Genomic DNA, 21037 nt, shown 5'->3' on the forward strand with positions numbered 1-21037 from the left:
TCAGTGTTGGGACTCGACTCAGAGTTGACCATGGAAGGAGACAAGAGGGCTAGATGTTCTCGTGGGTCCTAGAAGCTCAGATGCCGCTATTTTGATTTGCAAATGCACCAGAATTTGTACATTATTTTCATGCTTTAGAAAGATGGTTTTCTCACTACAAATATCGATTCACCTGCAAAACTTTATTTACTTCTTTAAAATTTTAATGCTGCCATAAAGGTGTTTTATTGCTTGCCTAGAACTTAGTTAATTAAATACCCTATAAAAATATTCTGAATTTTTATTCATAGCTTTTAAATTATTTTGTAATTCACATAAAAATCCATCTTGTGTTGCAAATCCTAATGAAATGCAAATTAATGGAGGCGGAAGATTGCTTGAGAACCATTCTGGGTCCCTCCTGCATGCTGCCCTGGGACCACTGTTGCTGCTCACGACAGCGGGTGGCATAGCTGCTGGGTCTCTTTAGACTCCTTGGCAAGGCTTTCAATGGCTGTCACAAGTCATCCAGCATTTTCAGGGCCCACCTTGCAATGGAAGCTGAGAAAAGACCATTGTTTTGGTTTTGGGTCAATTCAGTGTTGTACTTTATTCCTTCCCAGCTAACCAGTTTTGGAATGTGGCTAGACCGTGTTGCATACCTTTACAACCTTCGAGACCCTTATGAGATTATTCACTCTGTGTTCAGTGTCCCTGCGTTCACAGTTATTGCAGTTTTAGAATAAGTCACATCATTACCACTGCTTCCCCTTAGCAAAGTTGTGAAGACGGCTGAGGTTTGGAGTAACACACGTTCCTTAAGTGGAGGCAGCTACGTTCAGGCTACCAGTGCTGTGTCCAGGCATAATTCTAGTTTTCTCTGTCTTCTCTTTATCATCAGGAATAAACCACGTAGGTAAGGATGGCTAAATGCTGAGTATTTTCTTTATGCTCTCCGTAGGTTGCATGTATACAAGGCTGTGATTTTTAAGTAGTTAGAACTTCATTAATTTGAATTCAACAAATCCAGATTTTGGACTCTCACATAGGAACTAAGCTGGCATTTACTTTTGCACATGCTAAAGAGTTTGCAAAGCAAATTAAATTTTTAACAACATTGTAGGGTGACTCTTTTGACTACATATAACATCAGAGTTTTTCAAGTAATTGTGGAGGACACATTTATAAAATGATTGAGACCATAAATTATAACTCTCCTCTTTTCATTATAGTGAATTCCCAGAGACCTCTTTGAGGTAGAATTTTATAAACTTAGTTGAGATGGCTAGTCATTTACTCATCCAGTTAGCAAATGTTTACTAAGGGCCTGTGATGGGTTAGGTGCTGGGATAGGATGAAGACGAAGAGACAGATGTGATCCCTGCCTCACAGGATATTAATGTGGGTCACAGGCTTAGTATTAATGCAGTGTGATGTATTTACCTATAGATAATGAAACTAATATTTCTTTAAAAATGTTCTGTTGCTTCGGTATTTCAGTAATTCGGATTGCCTTTTCCTGTGTCATTCTGCTTTGTGGGCATTATCCTATACTGTAATTTCTATCATTTTATATATATATATATTTTGTTTGTTTTATAATATTTGAAGAGAAAGGACTTTAATCCAAAGTCCCTACTTGCCTTAAGGCAGGATTCACACAGTATTGATCTCTACGTAGCCCTTGTACTTTCCATTGGTCGTTATTATCCAGGTAGTTTTTAAAAAAAAAAAAATTGTGCAATGCATAGCAAACAATAAAAATAAATGTTTATAATATGTATTATATATATATATTTCTATATATAATAACCCAGTTTATTTATATATATGTATGGAGATATATGTATGTGTGTATATATAATATATGAATATGACAAATAAAAAACTGCTCTTTTCAGCCTTTTGGAAGGGCTGGGTTCCAGGCAGTACAGAAGTTGAGGGTTTTCTGCATGTCCCCTGCTTCTCCTGTTGCAGTTGGTGAATTATAGAGCGAGGATCCAGGTGGGGAGTGGGATGGGGCACGGACAAGAGTCACTCACAGGCCGGCAGCTCCCTGGACCCAGGCAGGCAGACAGCACGGGGGGAGAGGCCTTTCTTCCTGGTCACCTTTGCACCCTGACCTTGTTACCATCCTGGAGGAAAGCAGTCTCAGCCTTAGGTATCAGTAGCTTAATGGGACACCCTTTGTGACATTTGCTGTCACTTTAAAAGTTTGGGTTAGCAAGGCTAGCCTTATCTGGTGAAGCTAATTATCTCCTTCTAGGCTTCTTGCCTGTAATCTGAGTAGCTGCAGGGATGAATGGCGGTGTCTGGCTGTGCTTGTACTGTGCAAATGGTCAGGCTCCCTCCAGGCAGGGAGAGAAAGCTGGAGAATAGCCTGAATCCAGAGAAGTAGGCCTCCTCCACAAGAGAGATGTCTTCATTCACAGAACTATGCACATAATTTCTAATCACTTGGGATAGCAAATGCATATAATCCAAACTGAGAGGAAGTACAAAGATTTATGTACCACTGATGTGCATTCCTTCTATACAATATCAACTACTACTCCTTACTGCTTTGCTCAACACTTTTTTCTTTTTAATTTTTTTTTTTAATTTATTTTTTTATTTTTTAATTTATGGCTGTGTTGGGTCTTCGTTTCCGTGCGAGGGCTTTCTCTAGTTGTGGCAAGCGGGGTCCACTCTTCATCGCGGTGCGCAGGCCTCCCACTATCGCGGCCTCTCTTGTTGCGGAGCACAGGCTGCAGACGTGCAGGCTCAGTAATTGTGGCTCACGGGCCCAGCCGCTCCACGGCATGTGGGATCTTCCCAGACCAGGGCTTGAACCCGTGTCCCCTGCATTGGCAGGCAGATTCTCAACCACTGCGCCACCAGGGAAGCCCTCTTTTTAATTTTTAAATTAAAAAAATTTTTTTATACAGCAGGTTCTTATTAGTCATCAGTTTTATACACATCAGTGTATACATGTCAATCCCAATCTCCCACTTCATCCCACCACCAACCCCACCCCCCCACCGCTTTCCCCACCTGGTGTCCATACGTTTGTTCTCTACATCTGTGTCTCAATTTCTGCCCTGCAAACCGGTTCATCTGTACCATTTTTCTAGGCTCCACATACATGCGTTAATATACGATATTTGTTTTTCTCTTTCTGACTTACTTCACTCTGAATGACAGTCTCTAGATCCATTCACGTCTCAACAAATGACCCAATTTCGTTCCTTTTTATGGCTGACTAATATTCCATTGTATATATGTACCACATCTTCTTTATCCATTCGTCTGTTGATGGGCATTTAGGTTGCTCTCATGACCGGGCTATTGTAAATAGTGCTGCCATGAACATTGGGGTGCATGTGTCTTTTTGAATTACGGTTTTCTCTGGGTATATGCCCAGTAGTGGGATTGCTGGATCATATGGTAATTCTATTTTTAGTTTTTTAAGGAACCTCCATATTGTTCTCCATAGTGGCTGTATCAATTTACATTCCCACCAACAGTGCAAGAGGGTTCCCTTTTCTCCACACCCTCTCCAGCATTTGTTGTTTGTAGATTTTCTGGTGATGCCCATTCTAACTGGTGTGAGGTGATACCTCATTGTAGTTTTGATTTGCATTTCTCTAATAATTAGTGATGTTGAGCATCTTTTCATGTGCTTCGTGGCCGTCTGTATGTCTTCTTTGGAGAAATGTCTATTTAGGTCTTCTGCCCATTTTTGGATTGGGTTGTTTGTTTTTTTAATATTGAGCTGCACTAGCTGTTTATATGTTTTGGAGATTAATCCTTTGTCCGTTGATTCGTTTGCGGATATTTTCTCCCATTCTGAGGGTTGTCTTTTCGTCTTGTTTATGGTTTCCTTTGCTGTGCAAAAGCTTTGAAGTTTCATTAGGCCCCATTTGTTTATTTTTGTTTTTATTTCATTAGGCCCCATTTGTTTATTTTTGTTTTTATTTAGGAGGTGGATCAAAAAAGATCTTGTTGTGATTTATGTCAAAGAGTATTCTTCCAATGTTTTCCTCTAAGAGTTTTATAGTGTCCGGTCTTACATTTACGTCTCGAATCCATTTTGAGTTTATTTTTGTGTATGGTGTTAGTGAGTGTTCTAATTTCATTCTTTTACATGTAGCTGTCCAGTTTTCCCAGCACCACTTATTGAAGAGACTGTCTTTTCTCCATTGTATATCCTTGCCTCCTTTGTCATAGATTAGTTGACCATAGGAGCATGGTGGGTTTATCTCTGGGCTTTCTATCTTGTTCCATTGATCTGTGTTTCCGTTTTTGTGCCAGTACCATATTGTCTTGATTACTGCAGCTTTATAGTATAGTCTGAAGTCAGGGAGTCTGATTCCTCCACTCCATTTTTTTCTCTCAAGACTGCTTTGGCTATTCGAGGTCTTTTGTGTCTGCATACAGATTTTAAGATTTTTTGTTCTAGTTCCATAAAAAATGCCATTGGTAATTTGATAGGGATTGCATTGAATCTGTAGATTGCTTTGGGTAGTATAGTCATTTTCACAATATTGATTCTTCCAATGCAAGAACATGGTATATCTCTCCATCTGTTCGTATCATCTTTAATTTCTTTCATCAGTGTCTTATAGTTTTCTGCATACAGGTCTTTTGTCTCCCTAGGTAGCTTTATTCCTAGGTATTTTTTTGTTGTTTTTGCAATGGTAAATGGGAGTGTTTCCTTAATTTCTCTTTCAGATTTTTCATCATTAGTGTATAGGAATGCAAGAGATTTCTGTGCATTAATTTTGTATCCTGCTACTTTACCAAATTCATTGATTAGCTCTAGTAGTTTTCTGGTAGCATCTTTAGGATTCTCTGTGTATAGTGTCATGTCATCGGCAAACAGTGACAGTTTTACTTCTTCTTTTCCAATTTGGATTCCTTTTATTTCTTTTTCTTCTCTGATTGCTGTGGCTAAAACTTCCAAAACTATGTTGAATAATAGCGGTGAGAGTGGGCAACATGTCTTGTACCTGATCTTAGAGGAAATGGTTTCAGTTTTTCACCATTGAGAACGATGTTGGCTGTGAGTTTGTCATATATGGCCTTTATTATTTTGAGGTAGGTTCCCTATATGCCTCCTTTCTGGAGAGTTTTTATCATAAATGGGTGCTGAATTTTGTCAAAAGCTTTTTCTGCATCTATTGAGATGAGCATATGGTTTTTCTTCTTCAATTTGTTAATATGGTGTATCACATTGCTTGATTTGCGTATATTGAAGAATCCTTGCATCCCTGGGATAAATCCCACTTGATCGTGGTGTATGATCCTTTTAATGTGTTGTTGGATTCTGTTTGCTAGTATTTTGTTGAGGATTTTTGCATCTATATTCATCAGTGATATTGGTCTGTAATTTTCTTTTTTTGTAGTATCTTTGTCTGGTTTTGGTATCAGGGTGATGGTGGCCTCATAGAATGAGTTTGGGAGTGTCCCTTCCTCTGCAATTGTTTGGAAGAGTTTGAGAAGGATGGGTGTTAGCTCTTCTTTAAATGTTTGATAGAATTCACCTGTGAAGCCATCTGGTCCTGGACTTTTGTTTGTTGGAAGATTTTCAATCACAGTTTCAATTTCATTACTTGTGATTGGTCTGTTGATATTTTCTGTTTCTTCCTGGTTCAGTCTTGGAAGGTTATACCTTTCTAAGAATTTGTCCATTTCTTCCAGGTTGTCCATTTTATTGGCATAGAGTTGCTTGTAGTAGTCTCTTAGGATGCTTTGTATTTCTGCGGTGTCTGTTGTAACTTCTCCTTTTTCATTTCTGATTTTATTGATTTGAGTCCTCTCCCTCTTTTTCTTGATGAGTCTGGCTAATGGCTTATCAATTTTGTTTATCTTCTCAAAGAACCAACTTTTAGTTTTATTGATCTTTGCTATTGTTTTCTTTGTTTCTATTTCATTTATTTCTGCTCTGATCTTTATGATTTCTTTCCTTCTGCTAACTTTGGGTTTTGTTTGTTCTTCTTTCTCTAGTTTCTTTAGGTGTAAGGTTAGATTGTTTACTTGAGATTTTTCTTGTTTCTTTAGGTAGGCTTGTATAGCTATAAACTTCCCTCTTAGAACCGCTTTTGCTGCATCCCATAGGTTTTGGGTCGTCGTGTTTTCATTGTCATTTGTCTCTAGGTATTTTTTGATTTCCTCTTTGATTTCTTCAGTGATCTCTTGGTTATTTAGTAACGTATTGTTTAGCCTCCATGTGTTTGTCCTTTTTACGTTTTTTTCCCTGTAATTCATTTCTAATCTCATAGCGTTGTGATCAGAAAAGATGCCTGATATGATTTCGATTTTCTTAAATTTACTGAGGCTTTATTTGTGACCCAAGATGTGATCTATCCTGGAGAATGTTCTGTGTGCACTTGAGAAGAAAGTGTAATCTGCTGTTTTTGGATAGAATGTCCTATAAATATCAATTAAATCTATCTGGTCTGTTGTGTCATTTAAAACTTCTGTTTCGTTACTTATTTTCATTTCAGATGATCTGTCCATTGGTGTAAGTGGGCTGTTAAAGTCCCCCACTATTATTGTGTTACTGTCGATTTCCTCTTTTATAGCTGTTAGCATTTGCTTTATGTATTGAGGTGCTCCTATGTTGGGTGCATATATATTTATAATTGTTATATCTTCTTCTTGGATTGATCCCTTGATCATTATGTAGTGTCCTTCCTTGTCTCTTGTAACATTCTTTATTTTATAGTCTATTTTATCTGATATGAGTATAGCTACTCCAGCTTTCTTTTGATTTCCATTTGCATGGAATATCTTTTTCCATCCCTTCACTTTCAGTCTGAATGTGTCCCTAGGTCTGAAGTGCGTCTCTTGTAGACAGCATATATATGGGTCTTGTTTTGTATTCATTCAGCAAGCCTGTGTCTTTTGGTTGGAGCATTTAATCCATTCAAGTTTAAGGTAATTATCGATATGTATGTTCCTATTACCATTTTCTTAATTGTTTTGTGTTTGTTTTTGTAGGTCCTTTTCTTCTCTTGTGTTTCCCACTTAGAGAAGTTCCTTTAGCATTTGTTGTAGAGCTGGTTTGGTGGTGGTGAATTCTCTTAGCTTTTGCTTGTCTGTAAAGCTTTTGATTTCTCCATCGAATCTGAATGAGATCCTTACCGGGTAGAGTAATCTTGGTTGTAAGTTCTTCCCTTTCATCACTTTAAGTATATCATGCCACTCCCTTCTGGCTTGTAGAGTTTCTGCTGATAAGTCAGCTGTTAACCTTATGGGATTTCCCTTGTATGTTATTTGTCGTTTTTCCCTTGCTGCTTTTAATAATATTTCTTTGTCTTTAATTTTTGCCAGTTTGTTTACTATGTGTCCTGGCATGTTTCTCCTTGGGTTTATCCTGTATGGGACTCTCTGTGCTTCCTGGACTTGGGTGGCTATTTTCTTTCCCATGTTAGGGAAGTTTTCGACTATAATCTCTTCACATATTTTCTCTGATCCTTTCTCTCTCTCTTCTCCTTCTGGGACCCCTATAATGCGAATGTTGTTGCGTTTAATGTTGTCCCAGAGCTCTCTTAGGCTGTCTTCATTTCTTTTCATTCTTTTTTCTTTATTCTGTTCCACAGCAGTGAATTCCACCATTCTGTCTTCCAGGTCACTTATCTGTTCTTCTGCCTCAGTTATTCTGCTATTGATTCCTTCTAGTGTAGTTTTCATTTCACTTATTGTATTGTTTGTTCTTTAATTCTTCTAGGTCTTTGTTAAACATTTCTTGCATCTTTTCGATCTTTGCCTCCATTATTTTTCCGAGGTCCTGGATCATCTTCACTATCATTATTGCGAAGTCTTTTTCTGGAAGGTTGCCTATCTCCACTTCATTTAGTTGTTTTTCTGGGGTTTTATCTTGTTCCTTCATCTGGTACATAGCCCTCTGCCTTTTCATCTTGTCTGTCTTTCTGTGAATGTGGTTTTTGTTCCACAGGCTGCAGGATTGTAGTTCTTCTTGCTTCTGCTGTCTGCCCTCTTGCTCAACACTTTTTTTACACTGAGGGGAAACCTGTATATTTTTCACTTATGCTCGAGGTTTCAAACCTTAGGCTTTTGTTTAAAAACAGTTTCGGCATGCCTTCACTCCTTCTCTTGGCCTGTTGGCCATTTATTTTCAAGCAGTGTCCAGAGTGTCCAGAGGTGACCTGTGGCTTAGAGGGAGGGCATCAGGGATCTTAGTGTGTCTAACTGGAGAGTTCTTTCTATCCATTCAGCCCCTCTTCATCTCTTTCTTTGCCTTTAAAAAAAAATTTTTTTTTTAAATTTATTTTTGGCTACATTAGGTCTTTGTTGCTGCATGCGGGCTTTCTTTAGTTGCGGTGAGTGGGGGCTACTCTTCGTTGCGGTTCGTGGGCGTCTCATTGCGGTGGCTTCTCTTGTTGCGGAGCACGGGCTCTAGGCGTGTGGGCTTCAGTAGTTGTGGCACGTGGGCTCAGTAGTTGTGGCACGCGGACTCAGTAGTTGTGGCCTAGTTGCTCCGCGGCATGTGGGATCTTCCCCGACTAGGGCTCGAACCCGTGTCCCCTGCATTTGCAGGCAGAATCCCAACCACTGCACCACCAGGGAAGACCTTCTTTGCCTTTTTAAAATTAGAGTTTATTAGGATTATTTCTTTTATAAAAGTAATACTGACTAGAGAAAATCCACATTACAGAAAATAAGAAATTAGAGAACATTACTCATTATACCAAGATACAGTCTCTCTTAAAAGTGTTTTTCTATCTTTTTTTCTATACATTTGAATATTTTTCTTCTTTGCAGTTCTGGTTACTTAAAATAATTCATTGTGGTAAAATACACATACTATACAATTTACCCTTTTAACCATTTTTCAGTGTTCTCTTCATCTGTTTTTAAAGTGGGAACTAATTCCGTGCAGGCAGCAGCTTTTTCTTCTCCTAACTCTTCATTTTCTTTCTTCATCAGAACTGAAAAGCCAGAAGCCTTAATCATTCACCGGTACTTGCCGGCAGGTCCACAATCCCCTGGTCTTTTGTTATCTCAACAGTATAATTGCCTTGCAACTAAATTTATATCACTTCAAATGAGCATGGACATTCAGAGCTGCCATAAGTGTTGTCCTCCAAGTTCTTAAATTGCTACTGGCCTACCCACGTCAGGCTTCTCCTGTCCTTTACCCTGTCTTACTGAAGACTTTGAAACACCTTTAGACAAAACAGGACCCTTTGGGGCACAAAATGTCATAGTGGTTTTCATATCCTGCCTACGGATATTTGTAATTTGTAATAAGGCTGAAGGAGACACTACTTAACCCAGACAATTTAAGCTCGAATAGTGACATTTCAAGTACTCTGCCATGGAGTTGGGGATATGTTTTTGGTCAGGGGCCCCTCTGACGATTCTTTAAGAAATCCATAATTGTGATGATTTGCTCTTTCTTTACAATGACTTTTATTTCTTAACTTTGCTTTTCCTTCTGTTCCAGGGGCAGCACCCAGCTCGGGGAACGAGCAGCATTCGTCAGCCTCCATCTTCGAGCACGTGGACAGGATCTCCCGCTCCTCGGAGGCCAGTCGGCGGGTCCCCAATAAGATTCAGCTGATCGCCATGCAGCCCATCCCAGCACCTCCAGTTCCGCACCCCATACTGGCCGACCGAGTGGCAGAAACCAACAAAATTAACAAAGAGGTATTTGGTTTTATGAAAAAGTACATTAGTAAAAAAAAAAAAAAAAAACACCTTAGATCCTGATTTGGTCACTGCTTAAAAATGAAAGTTAGTGTCAAAAATATGAGCTAAAGATATGAGCTGCTCACAGATGTTCTTAATATTAAATCTGGTACTCAGTGTTTTTAGATCAGATACCATTCAAGGACACCAGTAGGCACACTGGTGGATGTGCAGATTAAAGACCAGGGGCGGCTATCTGTAAAAAGTCCACCTTAGCCCATGGCTGGGGTTTGGGGATTTGGATCTTGGAAAGATTCCCACCATTCCCAGAATGGAGTGGCTCGCCGTGCCTAAACTGTTTGTACAAGCAACATGATTTATGCTGAACAACTCTTTCTTCTGGGAGTCTGGAATTTTGGTACCTGCTAGGCAGAGGGTGCCTGTGTGACCGGCCTCTAGTAAATGTCCTGGGCATTGAGTCTCTAATGAGCTTCCCTGGTAGACGTTTCACATGTGTTGTCACAACTCGTTGCTGGAGGAATTCACATCCTGCATGACTTTTCTGGGAAAGGACTCTTGGAAGATGTGCCTGGTTTCCTCCAGACCTCACCCTGTGTGCCATTCCTCTGTGCTGATTTTGCTTTGTATCCTTTTGCTGTAATAAATTGGACTTAACATTCTGAGTCCGGAGAGTTCTCCTAGTGAATCGTTGAATGTGGGGTAATCTTGGGACCACAGTAGACTCTGTGATCCCTGATAGATCTGCTCTGGCCCCAAATATCTAGGTAAGTCTTGGGAAGAAACTGTATTTCCAGTGACTCCTGGAACAGTGAGTTAGATCTGCTTTCCTCCTAAGATTTGGGGAACCAGAAGGCCAGGTCAGGTCACTGTTAACTTGAACTTGAGGAGTTTGACCTGGGCTGGACCATGAGTGGAATGAATGCTGTTCAGGGTTGCACACATGGTAGCATCATGACTGTCAGTTTCTTGCCTCTAAGAAACACCTGCTGCTCTTGTGAGTTCTGCCAGGTGAAGTAATAATGGACACAGTTGAATCCTTAAAGTGGATCATCTTACAGAAGTCTTAGCAAGAGTTCTTACACACTCTCCTCTCCACACCTCATTGGCTCCTTGCCAAGGACGTGACCAGAAGAACGTGCGTCATGGGTTCAAGGGGACACGTGCTTGTTCCTTCTCACGGATGCTCGGGAGCCCTGGCGCTGCAGGACCCCGGTCCTAGCCTAGACCTCTCCCCATCAGTCCTGCGTTGCATGTGCCTCACACGGCCGTGAGTAAGCACCCTGGAGTGGGTTCTCCGTGTGGCCAAAAAAAGAAGAGAATGAGCTCACCAGTGCGGTGATAGCACTCATCGCCCCTTTTTTCTTTTACTATCTTTAAAATGTATTTGATGCATACATATGGTATGGGAAACATATATATTGATTATAAAGCATAAAGTGAAAACCCAAGTTAAGAACAAGAGGCATTATCAGTACTGGTGCACCTACCTATAGGCTCCATACATCTCAGTGGAAACGTTTTCTTATTAGGAGCTTCTGGTGCAGATTCCTAGCATGTCTTGGTCCTCCTGTGGGGACCTCATGTATTTTAAAGAACAATTAGATCCTGATAGAGTAAGAGGGGCTTGCTGAATTCTCCTGCTGGGAAGTTGTCAAGAATCTCCTCCACCTGACCCTCCCTCTCAAGCAGGCTCAAGGAGTACGTGGCTTCTCGTCCACTGTGGCGTGGCCAGGAGCCTTCCGCCTTGTCTTAGACGTTGGTCCTGCTCTCTTCTCCCAGTCGGATTCCTAGTTTGGTTTCCCTTTTTTCCCTCTGTCTCCATCTCGCTTGCTGTTAAGTCCTCTGAAGCAGGGGTAAGGGCTTGGAAAACGAGGGGATGCACCTCCATGAGGGAAAGCATTCCCCGTCTGCTCTCCCCGACAGCTCAGCCGACCTGCCGCTCCCGGAGCTGTGGCCTCGTTCCCCCAGACCTGCATCCACATTCCTGCTTCTGGCCCTCAGCACCTTGGTGCCTGCCCTGCACACCCTCTGCCCACTTCCCTCCCTCCCCTGCTTCAGAACCAGCCGGCTCTTGGAGACCTAGTTCAGGCCCCTTGTAGCCAGCGAGGCTGTGTTTCCATACGTGTTGATTTTGCTCTTTGAGGAGGGGTGTCTCATGGCAGGGGGCTTGTTTTGGTGACACTAAAGATCATTAGTAAATGGGTATTTTATTGTATAATGCAAATACCTTCTTTCACTCTGTCTTAATTTAAAAATCTCTAAAGTAGGAATATTAATTGGGTGTGGAAAATATTTACTCTTTTCTCGGAGAGTATGAAATATAGTTGTCACTGTTCCTCAGTATCTTCAGAGTTGCCCCTGGCCTGTTTCCCGGGTTTGAGTTCTTTTGCCCTCTTTGGGGGCCGATACCACGGCTTCCGCCGTCACACCCATCACGTGGAGTGTGGGGATACAGCTCCGGATGATGGAGGTTCCCCGCGCCCCGTGTGGGTGTGCCTGTCCCTGTCACCCCTTCGGGGCCTTGTGGGAGCCTAGGGCAGCCGGGGGCGGGGGGAGGAGAGTCGCAGGAAGGCCTCCCAGCTGCTTTCTCTGCGTGGTCCCAGAGACCGTCAGAACGTTCCGTCTGTCTCGTTTCCCAGATCCAGACAGCGCTGCGGCACAAGTCGGAGATCGAGCACCATCGGAACAAGATCCGGCTCCGCGCCAAGCGCCGCGGGCACTACGAGTTCCCGGTGCTGGACGAGCTGTCGTCGGGAGACACGCGGGAGCGGCACCGCGTGTACCGCAGGGCGCAGATGCAGATCGACAAGATCCTGGACCCCACGGCCAGCGTGCCCTCCGTGTTCATAGAGCCCAGGAAGAGGTGGGCCCCGAGCCGAGCCAGGGGCCCCTGCTGCAGGGGTACAAGGGCTCGGCTGTGGAGGGGGCGGGGAGAAGTCTCTGGAAGCGAGTCCAGGCTGTGTAGGCTGGGAGGCCGCCATCCCGCCTGGAGGTCACCTGTGGTGAAGGCTGCGTTCATTCCGCCCCAGTGGCCCTGGAGCACTTCCCTGGGTTTCGTGTCTCCTGGAATTCAGACTTCTGAAAAGGTGGCGCCTTCCTTCTGAGGCTGCTCCATGGCTCCCTCCTCCTGCCTCTCTTCTTCAGCTCTCACCCCCAGCATCTCCACCTCCTGTGCTTGGTCTCCAGTTCAGCCGGGCGAATCTCCCATTTCTTTTCTTTTCTTTTTTTTGGATCTCTCGTTCCTTATCGCACAGCCGCCCTCAGAGTCTCAGTCTCTTGGTCTCCCAGACCCTTGCCCCCTAACGTAGAGGCATTTTCTGTGAGATCAGCTCTTGTTTGTGTCTTGCTCTGCTCACACCTGTGCTGACTTGGGCTGCCTGCCGGCTGGACCCTGGGCTCCTGTACCTAGCGGGGCGCTGCCTTTCACCCAGCTGCTCCCCACCACCCAGCAGCACAGAGGAACTGCCGCCCCCTAGGCGGTGGCCTCATTGCCCCCTAAACATTCATCTGCATTCCTGTTTCTGGCCTTCCACACGGTCCCCACTTTCCTCCCTGTCCGCAGATCCTACTCATTCCTCAAGACCTAGATCAGGACACAGGTAGCCAGTGATGATATTATTCTCTCTTGTTCCCTGTGTTTAGTACAGTCTGCCCAGGTGGACCGTGAGCTTTCTTAGAGCAGAGACTGTGTCTTACACATTGTTTGTATCCTGTGGGGTGTTTACTACAGTGGCTAGCGGGTCCTAGGTGCTCAGAAAATATTTGGCGTTTAGTTGATGAGCCCATGGCCGGAAGGTTATTCCCTATGAAGATAACCTCTCTTTTCTCCCGGCAGCTCCAGGATAAAACGTTCTCCTAAACCACGCCGGAAACATCAGGTCAATGGCTGCCCCGGAGATGCTGAGAAGGACAGACTTATCACCACAGACAGCGACGGCACTTACAAACGGCCCCCTGGTGTCCACAACTCTGCCTATATTGGTTGCCCGGTGCGTAACGTCGAGCCTGGCTTCTGGTCACTCTTAGGGAGAGGTGGCTGCTGCCCTGGGTGGTGGTGATGCCCAGTAGGTGATGCGCCAGGGCCAGCTAGGTTGTGAGGCATGGAGGGTGGGGAAGGGGTGGGCAGTTCCTCTGAAGAGAGACTTGAGTCATAGAGACCAAGGGGCTGCTGGGGGAGCCCTCTGGAAACACACTCAGTGTTTTTACTTCCTATAAGCAAACCCTGTCCTCAGGCTTCAGAATGGCAACTTCTTGAGGTCAATTGGAAAACAGAGAGAAGCATCCAGAAAGTTTCTTTTTTCTTTCCTTCATCAGAGAGTTGTTTGGGTTTCATGGTGGTAGGAGGGACATTTAGGGTTTTGTCCCATCTTCTGTTCTTGGAGTGCTAAGAGGATATTACATTTGCTAATATATATATCTAGTTTTAAGATGGAAGAAAGAGTTTAATGGAAGTTAAGAAATAGGGAGTTAAACAATTTTTTCTAAAGGAAAGGGGCACAGAGTTGCTTGTAGTGTTAAAGCAGACGTTGACAGCATTAAGACACATACAGACCTCACTGAGCAGGGAAGAAAGGGCCAGCCTCCCCAAGGGGCTGTGAGAAATACAGACACAAAGACACCCCAAGACAGAGCAGGAGCCCCACGTTCCCAGTGTGTCTGGCAGCACCGGGGACACACAGTGCACGTCTGTAGCCCTGTGCCAGGGTGAAGCCCTTTGTCGTTGCACAAGACCACCTTTCTCCTTCCGGAGGCAAAGTTACAGAGCTATCCTTCTTAGAGAGAAATTAGCAAAAACACATCCTTGGAGAAGGAGTTTGTGATGTACATGATCACTTCAGTTAGAGCTTATGTAACCAGTGATTTCTTATTTGAGTTTTATATTTTATCTCTCAAATTACACAAATAACTAACACTGAGAGACACTAAACATAATTACACATATGTGCTAAATACCATACTGACATTGGGGCTAAATATAATTGAGTCATGATCATCTGAAAGAACCAGGCTTTTCCTTTGGAACTTACTGTGTTTCTGGTGTCCTGAGACTGACCATCCCTTCGTAACTGGCTCATGAGGATTGGTGTGATTCCCGCGGGTTGGAAGGTCTACAAATTAGGCTGCTTTGCTCCCCAACAGAATGAAGGAATCCTTTCTGAAGGCTGTGAATGAATTCCTCAGGTGGGGGAACCTCAGGCAGTTCTCACAGTAGATGGCGCTCCTGAGCCGCTGCCGTGTTTTTGGACAGGTGTTTGGGCGTCTGTGGTGTTTGGCTTGATCTGGGGAGGGCTTTTCCCTTGGCTCCCCAGGATGGTCCCCTGGAGCTTTCGTTTTTGTCTCCTCCGGGATCTCAGAGATCCTGTTGTGTGAAACCAATGAGCAGAAGAAGGGGGAGCATTTCTTCTTCCCTCTTGGCTTCCAGAGCCCAGGGCTCCTTCTCTGAGACGAATCTGTAGGAGAGCCTTTGCAGTCCTGCACGTTCTTTTGTCAGTAGCCCTGAGTTCCATCGTCCAGTGCCACTGAGTTTTGTGAGGGAATAACCTGTCCTGCCCTTGCCCTCTCAATGACCATAAATCAGGCCTCTTTCATGGTGGCCCAGACTGTCCTTTTTCTCCTTGCTTTTTTTCTTAGCAGAAAGCACAGAGGTTCCTCCCTCAGCTGGTGGGAAGAAGCCCTTCCCTGGAGAACACTACCTCAATCAGCTGCTTCATCCCACGTGGCTCCATTTTTCAAAGATTCCCTAATAGGAAATTCTTCCTCAGATGGACTTTTTACTTTCTCTCCCTAAAAATTCTGAAACATATATTTTCTTTTTTTTAATGCTTATATTGTATGATTTTTGTTTAGTATAGTTCATTTACAATATTGTGTTAGTTTCAGCTGTACAGCAAAGTGATTCAGTTATACATATACATATATCTATTCTTTTTCAGATATTTTTTCCCATATAGGTTATTACAGAAGATGGAGTAGAGTTCCCTGTGCTGTACAATAGGTCCTTGTTGTATATGTTAATCCCAACCTCCTAATTTATGCCTCCCCCCACCTTTCCCCTTTGGTAACCATAAGTTTGTTTTCTAAGTCTGAGTCTGATGAAACATATACCTTCACAGATAATGCCTTTTTGGGAACTCACCTTTTCTTAGGTAGTATTTCATCTTGAAGGTTATACTAGACATACATGTTTTTGAACTATCTTGAATTTTATGCTTTCGCCTCAAAATATCTTCTTCTTGAGAGCTCTGTTCTCCTGAGGTGAAAGAAATATTTCTGGATTTCTTGTAACTAGGGCTACTATTGTAATTCAAGCCTCAGCAGACATTGACCCTCAGGCAAATCCGGCCTGCTGTCTGCTTTTGTAAATAAAGTTTTATTGGAACACAGCCACACCCATCATTTTTGTGTTATCTATGGCTGCTCTTGCTACAGTGGCAGAGTTGAGTAGCTGTATGGCTCACAAAGCCTAAACTATTTACTCTCTGGCCCTTTATGGAAGTTTGTCAATGCCGATATAATTTATTATCCAAGCCAGACACTTGTGAGGGTGAAAGGAGATGCTGTTAATTATCCTAGGACAACAAGCATGAACTGAGCTTGTCCTGGGCCAACCATGGTGCATGATCACTCTCTTATAATACAAAGGATTGCGAAGAGGCACCAGAATACATCATCTCTGATGACTAAAGGTAAAAAAGTTCTCATGTATTTCTGAGGAGTGATAGGTGAACATGTATCTGTGCAAAGGAAACAAGTTGAATATCAAAGTCATCAAACTTGGGGGCTTCCCTGGTGGCACAGTGGTTAAGAATCTGCCTGCCAACGCAGGGGACACGGGTTCGAGCCCTGGTTCAGGAAGATGCCACGTGCCATGGAGCAGCTAAGCCTGTGCGCCACAACTTCTGAGCCTGCGCTCTAGAGCCCGCGAGCCACAGCTGCTGAAGCCTGTGCGCCTAGAGCCCGTGCTCCGCAACAAGAGAAGCCACCGCAACGAGAAGCCTGCGCACCACAAGGAAGAGTAGCCCCCACTCGCCGCAACTAGAGAAAGCCCGTGCGCAGCAACAAAGACCCGACGCAGCCAAAAATAAATAAATAAAATAAATTAAAACAAAGTCATCAAACTTGGATTCAAGAGAATGGAATTCAAATTCCAACTCAGGGATCCTGGGTAAATCTCAGCTTCTGAAGATCACAGTTATTCATTTCTTATTAAGTACCATCTACATGTGAAATACTGTGCTGGATGTTGGGACATAGGAAAATGAACAAGACCTCTTCTTGGCCTGCAGGTTGCTAATAGTCTAGCCTGCGAAGTGCAGAGGCAGCAAGAAGACCAGAGAACAGGAAACTCTGACATCACGGCTCTGTAGTTCTTTGCCTTCTCGGCAGGATTCATGGGATCAGTGAGATGCCTAGGGGACCTCACTTCACACCTTCACAACATGTCTCTCTTGCTGTAAAAGTTAAACCTTCTTTAAAGTTATGGCTACTGAGGGTGAGACTGGCAGTGGCTATAGCTCTTCGGGACTCTCTTCAAGTGTATGTAGGGTTTGTCCCCCACCTTGGAATCTCGGTTTAGGCTGTGGCCACACCGCTGTCTTCCTTGCAGTGTGGTTACCCAGTCAGCTTCTGGAACCACCGCCAGGAACATCACTTCTGGCTTTGGAGAGACCCTCTTACTTACCAGTAGGATGTTTTTACAAACATGCTTCTCCTCTTCTCCATGAAGTGTTAGGTTGGGGGCTCTCTGCTGACTACATTCTTCCCCGTCTGCTCCTCGAGAAAACCAAGAACGGAAGAAGGGCTTGCGTGTGGGCCCTTTTTTGCACCTTGTAAGGAGAGGAACACAGAGTCTTTCCAATGCTATGTCATAAACCAGAGACCTTTGGGGCCCCAAATCCTTACCTTGATGATGAAGTCATTTAGTAGAACTTTACTGGGATATTGTGTTTCGGAGAAACAGCCTCACAGGACTAAGTGTGTATTGTACCTTGGAGTGAGACCATCCACTCGCTGTTGTGAAGGGCAGAGCACCTGCCTGTCTCGGGGGGGGCGGTCTCTACCTAGTGGCACTTGTTTCTGTAGAGGGTGAGGGCCCAGTGATGCCAGGGCTTCCAGGTCTGCCAAGAGAATCCGGAACTCTGAGTTTTAGTAGGAAATTTTCAGATTTTTAAAATATTGGCCATCTGTTTTTTAAAGACTGGTGCGGGCTAAGCAGAACAGGTCTGTGAGCTGTTGGTGGGTTTGCCAGTCCGTTATCTGGTTTTCTCTCTGTTTGGAGTTAAGCAGCTGCTGCTCTTAAGTGTTTGACGCTGGTGTGAATAATAACGGATCATTGCTGGACAGACCATAGTCATTAGGAAGCATTTTAGACAGTTGGCTAAGAGGAAGGATGTGTCTCTGCAATAGAGATTTTCTTTGTAAGAGACTCACTGATCCAAACAGATATGGGAATGCCTTCCTTTGGCCCTCATGTAGAGTGATCCAACGAGCAAATCTAAACCGTGGACTAGTAGGGCAAGCAGAGCATTCCAGAAAAAGGCACCCACCCTTCTTCATAGAGGGCATGGGGTCACCAGCCCCTTGAGCAGAACCTCTTCTCTTTTCAGTGTGTCAGTTGTAGTCATTGTGATGTTTGGGCTTCTGGGGCCACTGAGACCAGAAAGGCCTCTTTTTCCATTGGTTCCTTGTTTTGTCTCTTACAGTTTACCGAGTGTATATTATGACCACATTTGGCTCAGAAGGTAGTATCAGGAAATAAGATTTTTAAAAAATCTTAATTGTTACTTATGTCCCTGCCTCTTAGACAGTGGGTATAGAATATAATTTAAACTTTTCTTGTTGACTCATGTTATCCAGGGATACCACCATTTAAAAGAAGTAGTTTCTGAACAAATAATTGACACTATTTACTGTTTGTAAAGAGTTGTCGTAATAGGTATTTAAATGGTTTATACACACATAGTTGTAATATCATGGTGCCTTTGAACTCTTTTGTGGGTGTATAGGGCTATTCTTCCTATTATTAATAGTCAATAGACTGCTTTAGTTTTGGGTTTCTGTATCTAGGGAAAGTCAACTAGGTATTTTAGTATATAGACTCTGACACATCGTTTTTGGTTGCTAGGGGCTTTCAGGAAAAAATGTGCACTTCCAGGTACTGAGATACATTTCAGGGAGTTGATTGAGTTTTGCTGGACAAACGTCTGTTGAATATTTTTACGTTTTTCTTTCTTCTGATTCAAACTTTTTGCCCCCATGAAAGGTAATGCACATTCCTCAGCTGTGATTTGAAAAATTCTTACGGTGAACCCATTCCTCAATGTCAGTGAAAATTGTTAAATTCTTTTTTAGTCCTAGAGTTTTGTTTTTGGGTCTCCACAGAAGCTCGTGTCTGATTCTTCACTTTGCTGTTTCCCCCGCTGTAGTCTGATCCCGACCTCCCAGCAGATGTGCAGACGCCGTCTTCAGCTGAGCTGGGGAGGTATCCAGGCCTGCCCTTCCCGGCCTCCCAGTACGTCCCGCCCCAGCCGTCCATCGAGGAGGCGCGGCAGACCATGCACTCCCTCCTGGATGATGCTTTTGCCCTCGTGGCCCCCAGCAGCCAGCCCCCTAACACTGCGGCTGCAGGCCCTGGGGTCCCAGCCGGCCTGCCTGTGAACAGCACCCCTTCCCGGGAAGAGAGACGAGCCACCCAGTGGGGGTCCTTCTACAGCCCAGCCCAGACGGCCAACAACCCATGCAGTGTAAGTGTGGACCTTCTAGAATTCTCTTATGGGCAAGATGTCGGAGATTTGTTGCCTGACTGCCTCGTTTTCAGGATCCCTGCAATACTCTTGTTGGATTTGATTGGAATTAAAGCTTGGATGATGAGTCTTAGTTTTTATTATCTTCTAGGTTAATTCTCAGTGTTGAAAGCATTCTTTTGTGCAACTCAGGTGTTTTGTGGAGGTATCTTCCTGAGTTCCCTTCATTGTCATGACATATAGGTGGAGTATGTGTCAAAATATATTCTCATTGATGTCTCCATAAGAGGTACAGTTAAGAATGTGCTAGAATCATTAAGTTTTTTTGTGTAGCCCACCTGGGACTGAAGAGGTGAGGCGAGGGTCTGGGAGTGTAGGCAGCTAGTCCACAAGTAGCCAAGCACAGTCATTTTCAAATACCAGATTTCCATCTTGGGAGTTGACATTTCAGTGTTTCATCTGTCTTTGTGATCCTTTATTTTTTTCATATTCAGTCAGACCTTTCAAATGTACCTTCTCAAGTCACGGAGAAGAAGTAGAACTCAAGGATGTAGCAATAAATATTATTTTTTGCTAATTTCAGATTAAACGATCAGACTGAAACATTTGACTCCGGAAAGATGTTAATAGGTTACAATTTAAATTTCTTCTTCAAGGAGTGTTTATACAGGGTTCCTCTAATTTTGTTAACTATATTAAGGTTAAATTGGGTGATAATAAACATATGTTAAAAGAATTTTCATCTCTGAAATTGGTATGAATTTTGAAAGTATGCTCTTTGCAATAGATTGTTTCCTTCAAGGCATGGTGGGCCTGAGGTATAGATAAAGGCTACCATGCAGGGGAAAAATATTCAATCTAGTCATTGTTGTCTTAAATATAAAAATATAGATTGTTTCAACAATAAGTATTAAACTACTTCATAATTACAGTTGGTATATAATTGTAACTGGTAGTTTATAATCTTTAAGGAAATGGATGATACAGAACAAAACTCGGTGATAAAATGAATTTGACTATAGCTGCTATCTGTTTAAGCTTCTCTCATTTGTTTATTCATTCAAATATATTTATGGAGCACCTGCCATGTTCTGGGTGCTTGGGATACAGAGGTGCATGATGCACAACTCCAGCTCCTACATCCCAGTGCGGGTATGTGGACAATTGAAGCAGTAACTTAGTACAGCACAGTGTGGCAGGTGTCATGGCAAGAGGAAAGTATGTGGGGGGAGTACTTGACCGAAAGTGCTTGGGAAGGATTTTATAGACAAAATGAAATCTAAGTGGAAGTCTGAGGGTAATTAGTGGTTATCAGTTAAAGAAGAGTATTTCAGGTAGTGGGGAAGCTATCAGAGACACAGAAGTGAAAGTGTCTGGTACAAACTCCCTCTTCTGGACAAGATGGAGGAAAGGATCTAGATTTACCTTCTCTCCAGAAACAGCTAAAATAACTGAACAAAATATATGGGTTTTCACAACATTGGACGTTAGAGATGAGTAGAACCCTACAGTCACCCCAACTGTCTTGAGAGAGTTTCTAGTCTTGAGAGAGTTTCTAGCTATGGTGCAGGGCGGAAGACCCCAGGCAGAGCTCAGTGGTCTCCCTGAGTTGAGAAAACAGAGTTGAGAGTCTGGGGAGGAAAAGGCAGCTAGAG

At 43.3% G+C, this 21037-nt stretch overlaps 1 protein-coding gene across 2 annotated transcripts in view; it reads left to right on the top strand.

The window, feature by feature from the left end:
- The window catches only part of KIAA1549 (KIAA1549 ortholog), a 144351-nt gene that overhangs the window by 95065 nt on the left and 28249 nt on the right, over positions 1 to 21037 (top strand). For both annotated transcript variants that reach the window (XM_059933253.1, XM_059933252.1), the window contains 4 exons: positions 9434 to 9636; positions 12279 to 12502; positions 13475 to 13628; positions 19065 to 19382. In XM_059933253.1, coding sequence (XP_059789236.1) covers positions 9434 to 9636; positions 12279 to 12502; positions 13475 to 13628; positions 19065 to 19382 — 899 coding nt within the window. The remainder of the gene's footprint in view (positions 1 to 9433; positions 9637 to 12278; positions 12503 to 13474; positions 13629 to 19064; positions 19383 to 21037) is intronic.

Source organism: Balaenoptera ricei, chromosome 9 (genome assembly GCF_028023285.1).
Source record: "Balaenoptera ricei isolate mBalRic1 chromosome 9, mBalRic1.hap2, whole genome shotgun sequence".
NCBI classification, from domain to species: Eukaryota; Metazoa; Chordata; class Mammalia; order Artiodactyla; family Balaenopteridae; genus Balaenoptera; species Balaenoptera ricei.